Source organism: Xyrauchen texanus, chromosome 47, assembly GCF_025860055.1.
Source record: "Xyrauchen texanus isolate HMW12.3.18 chromosome 47, RBS_HiC_50CHRs, whole genome shotgun sequence".
In the NCBI taxonomy this organism is placed as follows: Eukaryota; Metazoa; Chordata; class Actinopteri; order Cypriniformes; family Catostomidae; genus Xyrauchen; species Xyrauchen texanus.
Window position 1 is genome coordinate 9,226,585 of NC_068322.1, and position 21,102 is coordinate 9,247,686.

General features: G+C 42.7%; 1 protein-coding gene across 1 annotated transcript; it reads right to left on the reverse strand.

The window, feature by feature from the left end:
• Window positions 1–17,347: 17,347 nt before the first annotated feature.
• Window positions 17,348–21,043, reverse strand: LOC127638726 (thyroid transcription factor 1-associated protein 26 homolog). Its single transcript, XM_052120379.1, has 4 exons — window positions 20,770–21,043; window positions 19,127–19,493; window positions 18,798–18,906; window positions 17,348–18,522 (listed from the first exon to the last, which is right to left on the reverse strand). The coding sequence occupies exons 1-4, from the start codon at window positions 20,921–20,923 to the stop codon at window positions 18,358–18,360; spliced, it is 795 nt and encodes a 264-aa protein (XP_051976339.1). The 5' UTR covers window positions 20,924–21,043; the 3' UTR covers window positions 17,348–18,357.
• Between the last annotated feature and the right edge of the window lie 59 nt (window positions 21,044–21,102).

A 21,102-nucleotide genomic window follows, 5' to 3' on the forward strand; every position in this document is an offset into this window, starting at 1 on the left:
GGTCACTCTCCTTCAGATTCATCTCTGGCTCTTCATGATGGGCGAGTGCGGTTGTCTGGAGAGAGAGAGTGTGAGGGGGAAGTGGAAGTTTACATCCATCAGGTCTGGAGGAGAGTTCTGCTGGATTCCTGGAGTCTCACTGAATCCTCTGTGGTCTGCAGACAGCTGGGCTGTGGCTCTGTGCTGAACTTCTACAGCTCCTCTTCATCCAGTCCTGAACACAGTCATGAGTGTGTAATGGGATTCCAGTGTTCTGGGAGTGAAGCTCATCTGGGGAACTGTAGCTCTCCACAAACTCTCAACTGCAGCTCCACACAACAGATGTCAGTCACCTGCCTTGGTCAGAACAACAATATATACTGTATAGGTAATTGTATTATCAAGACTAGTCATTAATGTGCATGTGCAATTACTGTTTTCTCTCTCTGTATATCTGATCTCAGGTCATGGGTCCATCAGGCTGGTGGGTTCTGGAGGAGATTGTGCAGGAAGGCTGGAGGTTTTTCACAATGGCTCATGGGGGACAGTGTGTGATGACTCCTGGGATATTAAAGATGCCCATGTGGTGTGCAGACAGCTGCAGTGTGGAGTGGCCCTCAGTAACCAGCAGGTACCAGCATGGTTTGGTCCTGGTTCTGGACCCATATGGCTGGATGAGGTGAACTGTGAGGGGAATGAGTCATCCCTGTGGAACTGCTTGTCTCAGGTCTGGGGAAAACATGACTGTCAACACAAGGAGGATGTAGGAGTCATGTGCTCAGGTTAACATTTAAACAGTCATTTGAACAATAACTTATTTTGAACATTTCAATGCTGGTGCTGTTTGTGTCTGATGGTTCGCAACATCCAGCGTGCTTGCATTATACATTAACAGACTGTGAGCATTGAGGTTGATTCAAATTCTTTTCTTAGAGTTTAGAGAGATCAGATTAACTGAGGGCTGTGACGGGAATGTGGAGGTTTTCTACAATGGATCGTGGGGTAATGTATGCTGGAACCAGATGGACAGAGACACAGCGAGTCTGATCTGTCAAGAGCTGAACTGTGGACGATCTGGTGTTGAGTCTGATTCATCATCAAGAGTTAAATCAGCTCATAACTGGCTAGATAAAGTGACATGTCGACCACATGACTCAAATCTGTGGCAGTGTCCATCATCACCCTGGGGACAGAATGAGTGTTATGAAGATGAAGTGGCCCAAATCACCTGCTCAGGTAAGATGATGATTAAATATTCTACCTAATATTCTAAGATGGTTTCACCTGTCATGTTTCTTTAAAAATAAATGTTATGTGCATTAATTAAACAATAAAAAACTAAGTAAACAATGATACGTTAAGTAAAGGTTTGGGAAAAGGGTAAAGTAAATTTTTAAGCTAAATTAAATAAAGCACTGAGAGATTTGATGAATGTAATATCCTAATGTTCTGTTCAGTTCTGTTAATTTTATCATGTTATAATCTCAGAGAAGGAGAGTTTGGAGTCTCCTCGCAGTCATCTTCCATGTTCCACCTCACGATCGTCTCTTCATAGACCATGTTCAAGTACGTTTTTTGTTTTTTTTGACAACAAACAGGTTTAAATTATTATTACTGTAAGTCTGTATTTTTTTCTATATAAATATCTCTGTCTTTCAATATGCATAAAAAAATTATTACAATTTTAAAGACTTCTAGATTCAGTTTCATTTTGCCGATAATGTTGTTAATTTCTGATGTGTTTCCTCATCTGTAACATGTTATTTAGAGCATGTTCCTCTGAGACTGAGTGGAGGGAAGGGCCGGTGCTCTGGGAGGCTGGAGGTGTATCATAACGCTGTGTGGGGTTCAGTTTGTGATGATCAGTGGGATATCAGGGATGCTCAGGTGGTCTGCAGGCAGCTGGGTTGTGGAGCAGCACTGAGTGCTGATGGGAATGCAGCCTTTGGTGCTGGTGAAGGTGTTGTGTGGCTGAACAGAGTCGAGTGCAGAGGGAATGAGATTCACCTGTGGGACTGTCCTCTCTCCCTAAATAACCACACTGACTGCTCACACAAAGAAGATGCTGGACTCACCTGTACAGGTGAGATTATTACGCTGTGTTGAAATCAGAACTGTCTCCCTTTAGAACAGTTTACAGTATTACAGTCGTACTATAAGAAATTGTATTCATTTGTTAACTTTAGAGCTGATGAAATGTATTGGATTAATGTATTCAGGACCACAATCATTTCAGCAGTTTTAATGTGTTTGTTTTTACATTGACAGATTTGTCTGTGTCCACAACTACTGCCACAGCAACATCAGCTTTTCCTCCAGGTTCACAGACAGAAAGGGGACCAGTGCGATCAACATCAATCCCTCCTCCACAAACTCCTCCATCAGATTCTCTCTCCATCCCTCCAGTGGTTGTGTTTGTTCTGGTATCTGTGCTCTTACTGATCTTACTGCCACTCATTGTACTGATTCAGCAGAACAGAGTGATGAGAAGAGGTACGACAGATACAAACATAACATACAAGTTCAATTCTGATACCATCAACTATGACACCAACTGCATGTTTTTTTCTTTATTATTTTGTAATATTGTAACTTCAGTGTCTGTCTGTCTTCTCTCACAGCTCTCTCTAAGAGGAGAGACAGGACTCTGTCTGAAACAGTTTATGAGGAGATTGATCACAGGCACACAAACAGACACAGTCACTTCACCCAGTGGGGTGAGGCATCTTGAGAGAACATAATTACAAATTTATTGGAAATATGTTTATGAAATAATTAAAATTGTTGTCAGAAATGGAAACATATATCCACGCAAACACTTCAGTAAAGGACTTAAAGTATGTAATGATCTTTTTGACACCACAAAACTTGATACACCAGTTATAGTAATTCTCAATTAGTGGTCTATCACTACATCATAGAAATAATGCAGCACTTCAATGTTCAAAATCTAATTCACTTTTTGATTTGTTGTTATCAATGAAATCACATTCTGCTGTAATTCAATTCAAATTGATATTAAAGCCAATGTCTCTTATTAATGTTATGTTGGAGAAAGTGTAGATGAGAGCATCTATAATTAGTTCTGTTGAACCTCCTGTCTAAAAGCACAGAGCTGCAGGGGTGTGCGATTGTGTGCATGCGTAAGCCAGTGAGGAATGCGTTCATGTGAGGATACGTGTGTGTGTGTGTGTGTGTGTGTGTGTGTGTGTGTGTGTGTGTGAGCATGTATTTATCACTTTGTGGGTACCAAATGTCCCCATAAGGATAGTAAAACCTGAAATTTTTGACCTTGTGGGGACATTTTGTCAGTCCCCATGAGGAAAACAGCTAAATACTAAATTATGTTTTTTGAAAATGTAAAAATGCAGAAAGTTTTCTGTGAGGGTTAGGTTTAGGGGTAGGGTTAGGTTTAGGGGATAGAATATAAAGTTTGTACAGTATAAAAACCATTATGTCTATGGAAAGTCCCCATAAAACATGGAAACACAACATGTGTGTGTGTGTGTGTGTGTGTGTGTGCGCGCGTGCATGTTTGAAGAGTGCAATCAATGTACCATATACATATGTGTCAAAAAGGTTTCTTTTTATCGTTCTATTGTTTGGAAGGTAAATGTTTTGGTATTTGATTAATTTTAAATTGTAGTGTTTGACTGTCGGCTGATTTGATATTGTCTGATTCTCACTAAAACTAGTGATATCTATGATCCAGTGAACTCTAAGAAAATGGCGATTCAAGTCTGTTTTTAATAAATATGTTTCAGACTGATCTTCTCTCATTTAATAGGAAGTCTCATCTCTGAAGAACAGCATTCTGGGTATGAAGATGCTGAACATTTCTCAGGTTAGAGATCATATATTACATTTAATAAAAAAAAAAAAATACTTAAATCATTTGATTTACAAATTAATAAATAAACAATAAAAAAAAAAATCAATATAAAAAAAGGTAAAGTATGTAATTCACAAAATATACCCCTGAATGAAATATTTGACTGGTGACTCTATGCTATTAAAATACTGCAGTTTAAAATACTAATATATTAAAGTCTCCTGCCCTGTTGTTCTCTTCAGAAAAAGAGTTCAAGTCTGAATATTATGATGATGTCATCAACGGCAGTGGCGTAATAGGTCAGTGATAACATGGTTTCAACACCAGATGTTTAATAAACCTAATGGTCACATGGCCTGCAGCTGTGAGAACATTTTGTCTTTTTGTTTCCAAAAATATACTGTTTTGACAGAAGAGATGGTGAAAAAAGACAGACCGGAATATTATGATGATGTCATCACTGTTGGAGTGAAGCCAGACTGTGAGACTGGTTCTGTTATTCTATAATAGGATGAAATAAAAAAAAAAAAAAAACCTTAACATTATCTGTATATTACAGTTAAGGCTAAAATATACTTTAAAGTTTGATTTTAGCATAATGGAATCTGTTTCATGTTGAAGTTGCAGAAGACTTACCTGAGAGGTACGATGATGTCATTACCAGCAGAAAGAATTCAGAAATAAAAAAAGGTGTTTTTATGTATATAGTCCTCCTAACATCTTGCCCATTACAGGTAATATGTTATATTTATTGGTTTATGTGTTCATGTATACATTTTCTTTTTTTTCTTTTTTTAGTGAAGACACCAGTTAACTATGATGATGTCATTATTAATGGGCACAGCTCTCAAGTTGTACACAGTGAGTCGCAACTTTTAAGATTTCATTATCACAAATGTTTTATTATCACTCTTCAAAAATATGTTTACATGTTTATTAGACTGGAGTACTGTGTATTCTAACAGTCTTTAAAGGGTTAGTTCATCCCAAAATTTAAATTATCTCCTTTACTCATCCCAGATGTGTATGATTTTTTTTCTTCAGAAGAATACATTTGAAGAAAAATAGAAAAATGGCTCAGTAGGTCCTTAAAATGCGTGGATGGTATAAACGTCATCCATATGACTCCAGCGCAGCACTGTAATCTGGAATACCGGGCATTTTCCCGGTGGGCCGACGAACTTTGGGGGCGAACAGGGGCAAACTGGCCATCGGGAGCACCGAGCGGGCTGGTGGGTCGGCCGCGAAACGGGCCGAATGGGCTGCGATAAGCTAAAATGGGCTGCCACGTTATGCAGAATGAACCACAAAAAGGTGCCGCGATATGCAGAAAAGGACAGCGAACATTTTGGGCCAGTTGCTATGTAAAATCCTAGTCCAATTTCTCTTCCCAGTCCAGCCCTGCTCCCAGTGGTTAAAATAATGTCATCTAAAGCAACACGATTGCTTTTGGTGTGAAAAAGATCAATATGTAAGAACTTTTAAACTATAAACGCTTCTGGTCAGACTCGGCAGCAGTAAGCACATGTGAAACATTCCGGAAGAGCAGTGCTGTTTACAACTGAGATGGAGGAACACTGTACAAAAGCTTAGTTGGTTTTGGTTTTGATCAGTATTTTTTTCTGTTTTGTATCTGGATGTCTTAACTAGTAGTGGTCAACTGATACATCACAAAGGTCCCTTTTTTTGCCCCTTGTACAAACATAAGCATATCTCGTTTAAACAGATGTAATAAACCAACCTCACACAACTTCAGCAGATGCAGCATCGTGTGGAACGCTCATAAATCTTCCTCTGAAGCATGTATTCTAACAGTCTCTCCTCAACAGTTCCCTGCAACTATTTCTAATGATAAAAGGTAAATATATATAAAACTTCTATTATGTACCTTCTGCAAATATGCAGATATCACGTTTAAAAATATGTAATTGACGAACTTCATGAAAATACAGACTTTTCTTCACATCAAGCTCTCATTTTATATCTTTGAGCATGTATTCCATCAGCCAGAATAAAATACTTCAGGATCAGGATCAAAAGTTCCTCTGATTCACAAATCATGACGGTCAGTCTGTGACAATCCAGGCCTTTTAAACTGTCAGGAGATTGCTGCTCACACTGATTCTGCAAGTGCGCTTGAGTGTAACTTCAAAGTAAAAGTGCTTCACATGTGATATGAGTCTTAATCACTATGCATTGTATGTGCAATTGGTTTGACTCAGTATTTTTTTGAAAAACGTGGACATGCCATCTATGGTTGCTGGACTACTGTGTGTACTGTTATTTCCTTTTTCCTAATATATTAACAATTTATTCATGTGCAAATAAATTACAGATATTTTGACTAAACAGAAATTAGAAGAAACTACTATCTGCCATTTAAAATACAATATAATTTTTTTAGATTATTTTTAACAAGTTAAAGTGTAGTGTGAAATTAAGTAAATATAGTGGTATAGTGGTAAGAGGTTTATTGATTTTTTTTATAAATTTATGTATGTTATATAATATATGAAATTGTGTCATATATCGACATGGTATCGGCCACCCTGCTTTCTGGATATCAGCATCGGCCACTAAAAAAACCAAAAAACATATTAATCGATCACTAGTCTCAACCGAAAGACAAATGTGAGATTACGTCCGTAACATAATGCGAATACGTCACATAAGAGACTGCGTTCTTGTGAATGCACATACTGCTGCTGACCGGAAGCCATGGTATATAGTTAAAAAGTAGTTTTATTCAAAATTTTCACACCAAAAATTATCGTTTTCCTTTAGAAGAACAGCTGCAATCGTATTAATGTAACTAACGAATGTGTGGGAAGCAGGAGCAGGCAGACAGGTGGGTCAGATCCAAACGCAGTTTTATTTACAAAGACAACTAAAACAAACACAGGAACAAATGAAAGTCCACAATGGGAAAATTAAACTAAAACACGAAAGACATCCAAAGGGGTACGAAGGTTGAGAAAACATCCACGGAGGGCAAGGCAACAACGAACAAACATCTACATACACGTGAGCGAACATTAGAACAAACAAGAAACGTCAACGCACGACAAGGGGAAAGGAAAACAGCGGGGTTTAAATAACGAGACACGGTAATGACAAAATGACGGACAGGTGCGGACAATAACACAGTGAAGGGCCGGAAAAGACGGGAAGAAGGGAAGTGTAGTTTTTCACAGAGACAGTGAAACACAGGCGGACAACAAGGAAGACATGACAGGAAGCGTGAGCGGTGAGACAGTAAACACGGAGCGGACAACAAGGGAGCGTGACATGGACGTGACTAGTGACGGGTGAAACAGAAAACACGGTGCAGAATGCACGAACCCCGTGCAGACGACACAAAACCGTGACATAATCCCCCCTCAAAAGGACCGGATTCCAGACGGTCTTAAAAGAAAAACAAGAAACAAAAAAAAGGAATGAAGAACCCAGGAGAGAGGGGGTAGACTGGGGGGAAAACAGACAGACCAGGGGGAGAACAAGGGGTACAAAGACAGTTCACGGGGGTGCAAGGGGTGCTGAGACAGGCCAAGGGGGCGATTAGGCAGTTCACGGGAGGCAGGCAGACCAGGGAGGCCGAGAGGGTAGACAGGCAGACCAGGGAGGCCGAGAGGGCAGGCAAGCAGTCTATGGGGGTGTGCGAAGGGGACCGGGTCCGGTGGCCTGGGGGGTGTCAACCGGGCAGGGGCAGGTTCAGGAGGCCTGGAAGGTGGCCACAATGTGGGGATAGACCTGGGGACCTCGGGAGCTGGCCACGAGGCGAGCACCAGATTAGGAGGTCTGGGAGCGGGCCATGGGGCAGGAGCTGGTTTGGGTGGCCTGGGAGCTGGCCTCTGGACAGGGTCCGGTACAGGAGACCTGGGAGGTGGCCGCAGGACAGAGGCTGGCGGAGCCGTGTGAGGCGGAGCCAAGGAGGACTTGGGAGGCAGAGCCGTAGAAGACTTGGGAGGCGGCGCCAAAGGAGGCGTAGGCAGGGCCGTGGGGGGCTCAGGAGGCGGAGCCGAGGGAGGATCAGGGGGCGGAGCCGAGGGAAGCGATTGCGTAGAAGGCCCAGGAAGCGGAGCCGAGGGAGGCTCAGGAGGCGGAGCCGTGGTAGGCGGGGCCAAGGAGGACTTCGAAGGCGGAGCCGTAGAATACTTGTGAGGCGGCACCAAGGGTTGCTCAGGAGGCGGCGCTGGGGAAGGTGCCGGAGCCGAGGGAGGCTTCGGAGGCGGAGCCGGGAGAGACCTTGGAAGCATCGGAGGTGAGGCTGAGGGAGGCTTCTGAGGCGGGGCTGAGGGAGGCTCCGGAGGCGGAACCGGAGCCGGGAGAGGCTCGGGAGACTCCGGGAGAAATGCCGTAAGAGGCTCAGGAGGCGGAGCCGTAGAAGGCTCTGGAGGCTGAGCCGGGGAAGGCTCAGGAGGCGGGGCAGAGGAAGGCGGCGCCGTAGGAGGCTTTAGAGGTGGGCCGTAGGAGGCTCGGGAGGCGGAGCCGTAGGAGGCTCGGGAGTCTCTGGGAGAAGAGCCGTAGGAGGCTCAGGAGGCGGAGCCGTAGAAGGCTCTGGGGGCAGAGCCGTAGGAGGCTCGAGGGGCGGAGCCCTGGGTGGCTCGAGAGACACGGGCGGACAACAAGGAAGACATGACAGGAAGCGTGAGCGGTGAGACAGAAAACACGGAGCGGACAACAAGGGAGCGTGACATGGACGTGACTAGTGACGGGTGAAACAGAAAACACGGTGCAGACGGCACGAAACACGGTGCAGACGACACAAAACCGTGAAATTTATGACGTTTGTGTTGGCTGTCAGTGCTTTTTGGAGCTTCAAAGGTCTGATCACCATCCACTTGCATTTTAAGGACATTTTTGTGTTTTTTTTTCAAATGAGTTCTGCTGAAGAAAGTAAGTCATACACATCTGAGATGACATGAGGGTGAGTATATGATTAGAGAATTTTCATTTTGGGGTGAACTATCCCTTTAAAGGTGCTCTCAGCCATTTTTGCTTATTAAAAAAATATATTCCTAAAGAAATTAATTGCAATCTTGATACATAAGTATAAAATAATGAGCATTCACATGAGATTAAGACTACAGTTAATTATATTCCTACAAAGTAAAAACTGTTTAAATATACATGGAGAGGGTCTCCTGCATGGGGGCTGCCATGTTAGGATCATATGACCAGCCAAACACTACTCACTTAATCTCAGTAACCACCATGTTGATTGACGTTTTTACTCATGGATTAATTAATCATGACTGACTGTGCATTGAGAATTTCTACAATGAGGTAACTGAAAATGATTATTATGCTGTGTCCAGGCCTCTTGGTGTCAGTGTAAGTCCAAGGTTACATAAATAACAAAGTTACTGACAGCACACAAACAGCATAAATCACCCTCCGAAGGATGCTTTTAAGGGAGAGCAATCATGATAGACATGCTGTAAGATTGCATCAAACAGAATTTCTGAAGTGAATTTACCCTTATTTTTGAGCCCCACACCTTTTAGTTCTTCAAAGCTCCCATAGTGGATGGATGGTAATATCTTCAAAGTGAATAGGGCATAGGTATGATCACTTCTGAATGGAATGCACCCACTGACTACAGATTTAAGGAAAAAAGGACCCATGATATCAGACAAGGTGTATTAAGTGTGAATCCATTGTTTTCACATGTGTTTCAGAGGAGGGAGTTCAGGAGTATGATGATGTGAAGTGTGTAAATGAAGATGTGAGAGATCTGTTAGGTAGGTTATTGTAACCATTTTGTGCTCATTAAAAGTGTTTTCTTATATATTTTATATTCATATCCATTTTATATGCAGTTTTGATATTTATTTTTGTATTATATAACAGAATATGATGTGGGTGAGGAGTCAAACCAAGGAGGAACTGTGTGACTTAATGGCCACACCCACTGCCTCTGAAATCATATTAAAGCTGAGAAGTTTATGAAAACATCCTACTAAAGCTTCAGTGCCTTATATTTACATGTTATTTCAAATATTTCTGTACTGAATTTTACACACTTTTTGCTATTTGTTTTAGCTTTGAAATTAATATGAATAATAGCTCTTATATTAATAGGCTATATTAGAATTTAAGTTCCTGATGTCTTAATGTTCTTTCATATGTTTTTGTAATGAAATGTATATAACTTTGCATTTTGTTTTTATATATTAATAATGAGGCTCTTTTGCATAATTACCAAATGAAATAAACATATTTCACTGGCTATGTTCATTTCACTGGTCTTAAAAAAAGAAGAGAAAAACAGCTGGTCACAACAATCAAACAACTTGAGAAACGTTTTAAGAGAGCCGCAGTGTTTTCACTTTTTTCAGGGAAATTGACCTACTAAATCAAGCATGGCATCAGTTCAGCTAGGTCATGTTAGTCAAGCTGCAATTAGCTGATGCTCAGCTGACCATAATGTCTACCAGTAAAATAAATTACATTTAAGACCTCCATTTAGGGCAGGTTAGCAGACTGCTACCATTTTGTCTGTGTAAATGAGGAATTGTCCAATCAAACAAAGGTTAAGTATGGAGTGCCACAGGGATCAGTTTTAGGGCCTCTGCTCTTCTCCTTATATATGCTTCTCCTGGGAGATATCATAGAATAAGTTTCCTCTGTAATGCTGGTGATACCCAAATGTATATTTCTTCAAAACCTGATGAAATTTCACAATTCTCCAAATAGCAAATTGTATCAATGAAATATTATATAAATTAGTTTAATTTAATGTTTGCAATACTATTTAATTCCCTAATGGTCACTTTCTTACTGTCTATGTTTCTTTTCTTCTCTCTCTCTCTCTCTCTCTCTCTCTCTCTCTCTCTCTCTCTCTCTCTCTCTCTCTTTCTCTCTCTCTCTCTCTCTCTCTCTCTCCCTGTAAACTATATCAAATATTTGTTACATTCTCACTAAATACTGTAACATTTTCTATATCTTTGTGGCAGCGGGGGGGTGGTCAAGCGCCCGTCCGGGAGAGGAAAGCGGTAAGGGCGCTTACACCTGAGCTAAATTATGCCTAACACCTGTCTCTAATTCCAGTGAGGACGAGGAGAGCGGCATAAAAGCAGACTCCGAGCCTCCAGTCGAGAGAGAGACCAAAAAGCAACTCAGTGTGCTGTATGAGTTTGTGTTATAAAGTACTATTTGTAAGACGGCAATTAAAAGCCTACCTTCAGTGATTTGAACCCCGTTTCCTGTGTCCTCCTTGACCATCCTTCCTGTAACGTTGCTACACTGGTGCGAAAACCGGGAAAAATTTACTTTCCAAGCATGGAGCAAAGTAAGCCCCATAGAGTCCTCCCAGCTGGCAGAAGTCCTCCAGTCCCTCGCGACGCTGCATCAAGGCCACCAGCAATCCCTGCTTGAGCTCCGGCAGGACAAGATCGCCGGTTTTAAGATCATGCGGGCTCAGGCAGAGGACCGGCTCGCCATCCGGAGCCTCCTCAGCCAGGAGGCGGGCCGGCCACAGCCGCGACCCGGACACCAGCTACGCTACCCCGCCCGCGTTACAGAAGATGGGGGCAGCAGATGATCCTGAGGCCTTCCTCGACTTGTTTGAGCGGACGGCAGAAATCTGGGGCTGGCCGCCCGAACAGTGGGCAGCCCGCCTAATTCCTCTCCTGTCGGGAAGCTCAACTCGCGGCACAACAACTGCCGGCGACAAACCTCCTGGCTTACTCTGACCTGAAGAGGGCCATTCTGCAGCGGGTCGGTCGGAGCCGGAAGAGAATCGCCAGCTCTTCCGGGGCATGAAGTTAGAGAAGTCCGATCGCCCGTTAGCGTTTGCTCAACGGCTCCGGGGCGCCTGTCGGCGGTGGCTGCTCGAGGGGACCGTGGCGTCGAGGAGTCATCGATCAGGTGGTGCTGGAACAATTTGCACAATGGCTGCCCAGGAGAACAGCGGAGTGGGTCCAGTGTCACCACCCGGCGTCGCTGGAGGAAGCTGTTCGGCTGGCGGAGGACCATTTGGCGGCGATCCTGAGGGTGGACGAGCCTTCTTCTTCTCTCTCTCTCGCCCCTTCCCTTGTGTCTCCACCCCCCTCCTCCCCCTCCCCTGTGTTTTCTCATTCTGTTTTCTCCCCAGTGCCTGTTCCTGCCCTACGCAGGCGTGGAGGGTATGTGCGACCTGCTTCCGGCCTTGGGAGAATGCTCCTTCCCTTCCCGTCCTTCAGCCGCTCTCCTCCTCAGGTGGGGGTGCCCGCCAGCACAAGTGCGGGCGTAGCGCCTGGGCGGTCTGTTGGAGGTCGCGGGGACCCGGACCACTTCGGGATCAGTGTCGCTGATGGAGGTGGGGGCGGTGGTGCAGGTCTCCGGCGTCCGCAGGCTGCCCCTATCGGGCTGGAGCATACGGATTCGGTAAGGATCAGGGGGTATTTACCAAGCTTTGCTGGATACCGGCTGCAATCAGACCACCATCCACCAACGCTTGGTTCAACCCGGGCTTTGGGTTTAGCTAAACTGGTGAGGGTGAGGTGTGTGCATGGGGATGTTCACAAGTATCCCATGGTGACTTTGGCGATTAAATTCAGGGAAGAAACCATAGTGTGGAGGCAGCGGTTAGTTCCGCCTCACCCATCCGCTAATCTTGGGTACTGATTGGCTGAATTTTAAAGATATTTTAGAGGGTATTTGTGCGGATGGGTCCTGCATAAAGAGGTGTGCGGTGTCGCGATGCTTTGGCAGGGAGGCGGGCAGGGGCCGTCCTCGGCTGCTCGGAATGGCGAGGGAAGAGGCGAGGTGGCCACCCCTCCTCTCAGGGAATTCCCTGAGGGGACTTCCCTCTAGAGCAGTCGCGGGGCCGAAACCCTTAAACATGCTCTTGACCAAGTGAGAGTAATTGATGGTCAACAGCTCGGCCGGGCATCGCCATTGCATACCCATATTTTGCCATGATTAGAGATCGGTTATATAGAGTGGCGCGGGGCGGCTCAAACAAAGGAGGAAGTGACACAATTATTGATCCCGCGGACGCCGCGGAAATGGTTTTCAGGCGGCTCACTATAATCCTATGGCGGTCACCTAGGGGAGCGGAAAACACTTCTCCGTCTAATAGCCCGTTTCTATTGGCGGGCATTGGCGGTGGCGTCCGCAGGTGGTGTCGCGGCGTGCGTGAATGTCAGCTGGTAAACCCACCGGCCACCCCAAAAGCGCCATTACGCCCTCTACCGTGTCGAGGTCCCCTTGAAAGAATTGGGATGGACCTCGTCGGGCCATTAGAGCGGTCAGCACGCGGACATAAGCCGTGTTAGTCCTAGTGGATTACGCGACGCGATATCCGGAAGCAGTGCCTCTGAGCAACATCTCCGCGCGTAGTGTTGCAGGGGCACTCTTCAAGATAATCTCCGGTGGGGATTCGAAAGAAATCCTCACCGATCAAGGCACGACTTTTATGTCACGAACGCTCGCAAACTTCACGAGCTCTTGGGCATTAAATCGATTCAGCACTAGCGTTTACCATCCGCAGACTGATGGCCTAGTGGAGCGGTTTAATAAAGCAGCTCAAGAACATGATTAAGTAAATTAGGTACCGATGGCGCTAGAAATTGGGATAAGTGGCTAGACCCCTGTTGTTTGCAGTACGAGAGGTCCCACAAGCCTCCACAGGGTTCTCCCGTTTGAGCTGCTGTGCAGGCGGCGCCTGCGGTGTCCTTGACGTCATCCATGAAGCTTGGGAGGAGGGACCTTCTAATAGCAAAAATGAAATTCAGTTAGTTCTCGATCTTAGAGCAAAACTCCACACACTGGGGCGACTAACACAGGAGAATTTGCTCCAAGCTCAAGACGCATAGCGCCGGCTGTATGACAGGGGTGCTCGGCTCACGGGAATTTGCACCAGGAGATAAGGTACTCGTATTACTCCCAACATCGAGCTCTAAATTACTCGCCAAGTGGCAAGGACCCTTTGAGGTCACCACGGCCAGTGGGGATCTCGATTATGAAGTTAAGCGTACCGATAGAGGCGCACGTCAAATTTATCACCTCAACCTCCTGAAATTGTGGAGGGAGGCGGCCTCTGTGGCGTTGGCCACGGTAGTTCGGAGAGGCGGAGCTCGGACCGGAGGTAAACAAAACTGCAATCTTAACACTCCGGTTACTTGTGGAGACCACCTCTCACGCGTCAACTCACAGAGGTTTCCGAATTACAAAAGGAATTTCGCGGATGTGTTTTCCCTCTACCGGGTCGTACAAACATCATACAGCACCACATCGAGACCGAGCTGAGGCGGTGGTGCGTTGCCCCTATCAGCTACCCGAACATAAAAAGAAAATAATGCGGGAGGAATTAGATGCGATGCTTGATATGGGCGTAATAGAGGAATCCCACAGTGATTGGTCCAGCCGGTTGTTCTTGTTCCCAAGAGTGATGGGTCTGTTCGATTCTGTGTGGATTACAGAAAAGTCAGCGAGTGTCTAAATTTGGCGCGTACCCAATGCCCCGTGTTGATGAACTGCTTTCGATCGGTTAGGTACTGCTTCGATTTTATTCGACCTTGGATTTAACAAAGGGTTATTGGCAGATCCCTTGACACCAATGTCCCGTGAGAAAACAGCCTTCACCACGCCATTTGGATTACACCAATTTGTGATGCTTCCTTTCGGTTTGTTTGGAGCACCAGCCACGTTTCAACGACTCATGGATCGGATCCTCAGACCTCACACTGCGTACGCCGCTGCCTATTTAGATGATATCATCATTTATAGCAATGATTGGCAGCGGCACATGCAACATCTGAGGGCCGTCCTGAGATCGCTGAGGCGGGCGGGGCTCACGGCAAACCCTAAGAAGTCTTGCGATTGAGCGTGTGGAGGTGCGGTATCTGGGGTTCCACTTGGGTCATGGCCAGGTCGTCCCCAAATTGACAAAACACTGGCGATTGCGACTTGCCCTAGACCCAAGACCAAAAAGGGGGTGAGGCAATTCCTGGGGCTGGCTGGCTATTATAGGAGGTTTGTGCCTAATTATTCGGACGTCACCAGCCCGCTGACTGACCTCACTAAAAAGGGGCTCCAGATCCGGTCCAATGGTCGGAGCAGTGCCAACAAGCGTTTATGCAGATTAAAGCCGCACTTTGTGGGGGCCGCTTCTTCATGCACCTGATTTCTCTCTCCCTTTTGTATTGCAGGCGGACGCTTCAGACAGAGGGCTGGGGGCGTACTCTACTAGGTGGTGGAGGGAGGAGCGCCGGTGCTGTACATTAGCCGTAAGCTCTCCTTAAGGGAGACTAAGTACAGCACCGTGGAAAAGGAGTGTTTGGCCATCAAGTGGGTGGTCCTCACCCTCCGTTACTACCTGCTGGGGCGGGCCGTCACCCTCTGCTTGGATCATGCCCCACTGCAGTGGCTCCATCGCATGAAAGATACTAACGCCCGGATCACCCGTTGGTATCTGGCCCTCCAGCCCTTTAAATTCAAGGTGGTCCACAGACCGCGGGTGCAGATGGCTGTCGCCGACTTTCTCTCCAGAAATGGGGGGGAGTGGTAGACAGGCCGGATGGCGCCCCGGCCTGAGTCGGGCGGTGGGGGTATGTGGCAGCGGGCGTGGTCAAGCGCCCGTCCGGAGAGGAAAGCGGTAAGGCGCTTACACCTGAGCTAAATTATGCCTAACACCTGTCTCTAATTCCAGTGAGGACGAGGAGAGCGGCATAAAAGCAGACTCCGAGCCTCCAGTCGAGAGAGAGAGCAAAAAGCAACTCAGTGTGCTGTATGAGTTTTTGTTATAAAGTACTATTTGTAAAACGGCAATAAAAGCCTACCTTCAGTTATTGATCCCCGTTTCCTGTGTCGTCCTTGACCATCCTTCCTGTAACATTCTACAATCTTTTATACAGATTATGTGAGGCTAGTGGGTGGTAGTTATTCTCGTTAGACTCAGGTGAGTTAGACTCACCTGTGCAGGTGAGATTATTACGCTGTGTTGAAATCAGAACTGTCTCCCTTTACAAATTGTATTCATTCGTTAACTTTAGAGCTGATGAAATGTATTGTATTAATGTATTCAGGACCACAATCATTTCAGCATTTTTTATGTTTTTTTTACATTGACAGATTTGTCTATGTCTCCTGCTCCAAGACACCCAACAACATCAGCTTTACCTCCAGTTTCACCGACAGATGTGACACCATCTCTGTTCTCACTGATCACTCCTCCACAAACTCCTCCAGCAACTTCTCTCTCCATCCTTCCAGTGGTTGTGTTTGTTCTGGTATCTGTGCTCTTACTGATCTTACTGCCACTCTTTGTACTGATTCATCAGAACAGAGTGATGAGAAGAGGTACGACAGATACACACACACACACATCACATACAAGTTTAATTCTAACACTTATAGAGCAGCAAAACTGCTGCTTTTTTAATGCTATATTGTAACTTTGTTGTCTTATTCAGTGTCTCATCAGTAATGTGTTGACAGCAGCAGTTTTGTCTGTCTTCTCACACAGCTCTAAGAGGAGACACAGGACTCTGACTGAAGCAGTTTATGAAGGAGCTTGATCACAGACACACAAACAGACCCAATCACATACTGTACAGAGAGGTGAGTCTTGATGAATGTTTTATGAAGCATTAGTTATGTATGAATTTATGTGTAAAGAAATTCTGAAACTGGAGAAATTGAAAGATTTCTTATTTATGACATTGACTTGAGTCTACCAGACAGTTAATGTTCATATATTATAAGTCCTGTTTAACATCCTGCTTTAAACCATAGAATTCCTCCCATAAAACCAAATAGCTGCAGGTGCATGTTTGTATATGTATGTTACTTCTTGTAGATAGTTTTGAGGGTAATAAGGGGGGAAGGATGTTTGGGTTCATATGCTGGTAATATAGCTGCAAGTGTATGTGTGTTTGCGTGTATATCTCTTCCTGTCTGTATTTCTGGAAGCCGGTGAGGAAGTGAGGTTACACTTGCAACAAACAAGTGTCTATAAGGTTGCATGTCTTTGTTTGGTACTGTACGTGTCTGTTTATGTATTAGTTTCTGCATTTGTCTCTCTTAATTCATTTATATGTGTTTGCATAATGGAGTGATTAGCTGTGGAAGTGTGAAGTGAAGAAATTGTGGTAAAAAAGTGTGTTTTTACCTGTATATTTGTGATACGTTTCTTTGTTTTGGTGCAGTTTCAGAGAGTGTAGTGTCTCACTAACATGATCCACGATTCACTGGAAATGGGGACTCTGTAATAATAAACTTGTTTCAAACTGTTCTGCTCTCATTTAACAGAATCTCTCATCTCTGAAAAACAGCATTCTGGGTATGAAGATGCCGATGCTGATTTAAGTTGTTCAACTAATTCAACTCAAAATAAGAACTAAAATTCTTTAAAACATTTTTTTACAAACTTGGCAAATAAATATTAAAAGGTGTAATTCACAAACTCCCAATTAGTGCAATATTAGACCATTTCTGTTTTGATGTAGAAAACAGGAGGAAATTCACATGTGACATAATGATGCTGCCATTACTGATGGACTGAAACCAGATCATGAGACAGGTGTACTTTATTTTTATTATAATTTTTATATAATATGGTAGGATTAAGTATTTAAAGATATGATGGCTGTAAAAAAATAATAATAAAAAAATCTTCAGTTTACAATTTTTTGAGTGCGAATGCATGTCATGACATTTTTATATGTCATCACCACAGGACAGAACTTGGATTTAAAAAAAATTCTCTCTTTATTACCTTGATATAATATCTTTAATGTGATGCTCATTACATAAAAATGCAATCTTCAAAAAAAAAATGATATCTTAATTTATATGTAGTTTACACACCAGAGAATTATGATGTCATTGCTATTAGACAGAAGTGGCAAAGTGTAATGGGTGAGTTGCAGACTTCATTTTTTATCACCTTTTATTTTATCTCATCTGTTTTTAATGATTGTTGAAAATGTATTTATACCATTAATGAACTCATCATGGCTTTATCATAAATGTCTTATATCAAAGATATCTTACAAGTTGAATTGCAAATAAAATAAATTTTGTTTGTCATTTGCTTTTATATGTACATCAGAGGGAGTTCAGGAAGTGTGTGATGATGTGAAGAATATCAATGAACATGTGAGAAACGTCATAGGTAGGTTATTATAAACTTTTTATATAACTATATAATTAAAGAGTTATTTTGCTTATTTAAATGGACTTAGTTTAAATCTTGATGCAATTACAAGAATATGAATTTGGAAACAATTTTTGACCAGTATATGACTAATATTTTTTTGATATTAATATCAGTGCTATAACACCTAATAAACAAACAAACACAAGATTTGATTCAATCATAAGGTTTTCTAAAAAAAAAAAACTTTCTGTAAACTTTCAACTTGAATTGAAAAAAAGTGTAGAGCATAATAATATTCAATAGAGCCACCATTTTAGACAAATAGGTATGCAAAGATCCTTGTAGCTACACATCCATCAAAACTGCACAGCTTTTTAAAACCTGAATTAAACTATTTGAAATGTTACATGCATCATTTAAAACAATTTTGAGTCTAATTGTACGGTTTGCTACCAAATTATTTGCGCTGAGCTTGAATCTTTTGCAGCAACAGTTCCATCTGCAGGTTGAGGTTGGGCTGACCCTTCTTGGTTTTTCTTTTCAATAACTGATATGTTGCCATTTTCTTTTCCTTGTATTTTTTCAAAGCCTCCTCCCTCTGAGCTTTGTCTTTCAAAAATTCCTGTAAAGACAGTGAAAGCATGCATCAGTCATTTGCCTCATAAAATGTTAAGGGCTATGAAAGTGAATGCTTGATATAATAAAGTATGCTTCTGTAATGACTTGTATGATATATTAAGGATTGGGAGTCTACATAATCAATTGTACATATGGACTGTATAGTAGAAAAAACACTGTTGCATTCTGTAAATTCATGTTTTTAGAATGGAATAGTCATGCAAAATGATACATCAACTGGATGGGATTGTTTAAAATTGGCCAGTTTTTCTCCCTCACCTCTCTTTTTCGTGCACGCTCCTCCTTTATCCTCTCATAATCTTGCTTTGTCTTCTGATAAGATGACAAGTTTTTCTGTTTCCTTTGGATGAGTGGGGCCTTGTGGAAGCTGACACAAATCAGAAATGTGGCTTTATCATTAAATATGACAGCAAATATCGGGTACATATTTCTACTTGTATCGCTCACATTCACTGCCATAAATGTGATTACACAGTAAGAATTACACAAACACATCTCCAAATGCATCCACTTATGCATTATATGTAGACAGTAAAATCATACAACTCAAATTGAAATACATTAATAAGGATAAATATGAGAAAAACCTCTCAGGCTGTGCTGTCATGTCTGGTTCATTAGAAGAAACATGAGCATTAGATTGGTTTGAAGAAGAGATGTTGGCCGTTGTGTTTGAGACATGTTTCTTAGTGTAAGAAGAATCAAATGGCTCGGTGAGTTCTTCCTCTGCCTCCTCATCTTCATCCACTGCTCTTCCTTTGCATCTTTTACTCTTTTTCTCCTGCTCTTCTTCCTCTAGCTTTTCTTTTTCAGCCAGGTAGAGATGTTTCAGATGCTCAGGATATTCCTCCTGTAAATGCACTTTTGACAGTTGCGTCTTCTTTCTCTGTATTCGAAGAAGTTTGTTGTATTCATGTTTTATTTTCTCCTTCCTTCTTAAGGCAAATCCCTGACCTGATGTAGAATATGCCAGACATAAGAATAGATTCAAACTACAGACTACATACCACGCTTCATTTTCTATTTACGTTGTTTATGTTTAGTCATTATACGCTATTTTAGTCTGTCTTAAAATGGTTTAATCAATGGATATTTTCAACATCGAAAATATATTTAATTAAATGTGAAGTGTATACACTGGTGGTCAAAAGTTTGGAATAATGTACAGATTTGGCTCTAATGGAAAGAAATTGGTACTTTTATTCACCAATGTGGCATTCAACTGATCACAATGTATAGTCAGCACATTAAAAATGTGAAAAATTACTATTACAATTTGGAAGAATTTTTTTTTTCAGAACTTAAATTACTTCAAAGAGTTCTCATAAAAAATCCTCCATGTGCAGTATTGACAGCTTTGCAGATTCTTGGCATTCTACCTGTCAGTTTGTCCAGATACTCAGGTGACATTTCACACCCCACTTCCTGTAGCACTTGCCATATAAATATTTTCTTTGAAATTCTTCCCATAAGGCCTGCACCCCTGAGTCTTCTCTTTACTGTTGTACATGAAACTGGTGTTGAGCGGGTAGAATTCAATGAAGCTGTCAGCTGAAGACATTTGAGGTGTCTATTTCTCAAACTAGAGACTCTGATGTACTTATCCTTTCGTTTAGTTGTACATCTGGCCTTCCACATCTCTTTCTGTCCTTATTAGAGACTGTTGTTCTTTGTCTTTGAAGACTGTTGTATACACCTTTGTATGAAATCTTCAGTTTTTTGGCAATTTCAAGCATTAATAGCCTTCATTCCTCAAAACAATGATTGACTGATGAGTTTCTAGAGAAAGCAGTTTCTTTTTTGCCATTTTTGTCCTAATTATTTTACCATAAGACATGCCAGTATGTTACATACTGTGGCAACTCAAAAACAAACACAAAGACAATGTTAAGCTTCAGTTTACCAAAAAAACCGAATCGCTTTCAATTGTGTTTGATATAATGGCAAGTGATTTTCTAGTACCAAATTAGCAATTTAGCATGTTTAGTCAAGGATAAGATGTTGGAGTGACGGCTGCTGGAAATGGGGTCTGTCTAGATTTGATCAAAAATGACTTTTCAAATAGTGATGATGTTTTTTTTACATCAGTAATGTCCTGACTATACTTTGTGATCAGTTGAATGCCACTCTGGTGAATTAAATGACTACTTTCCTTCCGAAACAGCAAAACCTGTACATTATTCCAAACTTTTGGCCGCCGGTGTACATTTTAAAACAGTCAATTACTTACCCTCTTTTAAACTACCATCAAAAACTTTGTTCTCCGGAACCCATTTTCTTTTTCTTTTGACGTCGTGTGATGGACCACCGTGTGCAAAATTATTTTTGAAGTGTTTTCCCTTCATTGGTCCTTTAGTTTTTACATTTTGTCTTACAGGTGCCATGTTTAACACTAACCTCAAATTTGCTCAAACTGGCATGTACACACACAAGAGGGCTTATCGCGTGTAAAGACGAGCAATGATGACGTATGCAGGCATTACCAATCTAAAATAAAGCATCGCTTGAGGGGGGAACCATTTGTGTGGGGGAAAACTTGCTCAGTTTGCCCATTGACGAACAC

What these genes read in the sequence shown, in the direction of transcription:
- LOC127638726 (XM_052120379.1), bottom strand. Translation starts at nt 20,923, where the DNA reads ATGGCACCTGTAAGACAAAATGTAAAAACTAAAGGACCAATGAAGGGA. An exon ending in ATGACAGCACAGCCTGAGAG is followed by an intron (nt 18,907 to 19,126) that starts GTTTTTCTCATA and finishes GATTTGTGTCAG; the next exon opens with CTTCCACAAGGCCCCACTCA. An exon ending in AGCGTGCACGAAAAAGAGAG is followed by an intron (nt 18,523 to 18,797) that starts GTGAGGGAGAAA and finishes CTGTCTTTACAG; the next exon opens with GAATTTTTGAAAGACAAAGC.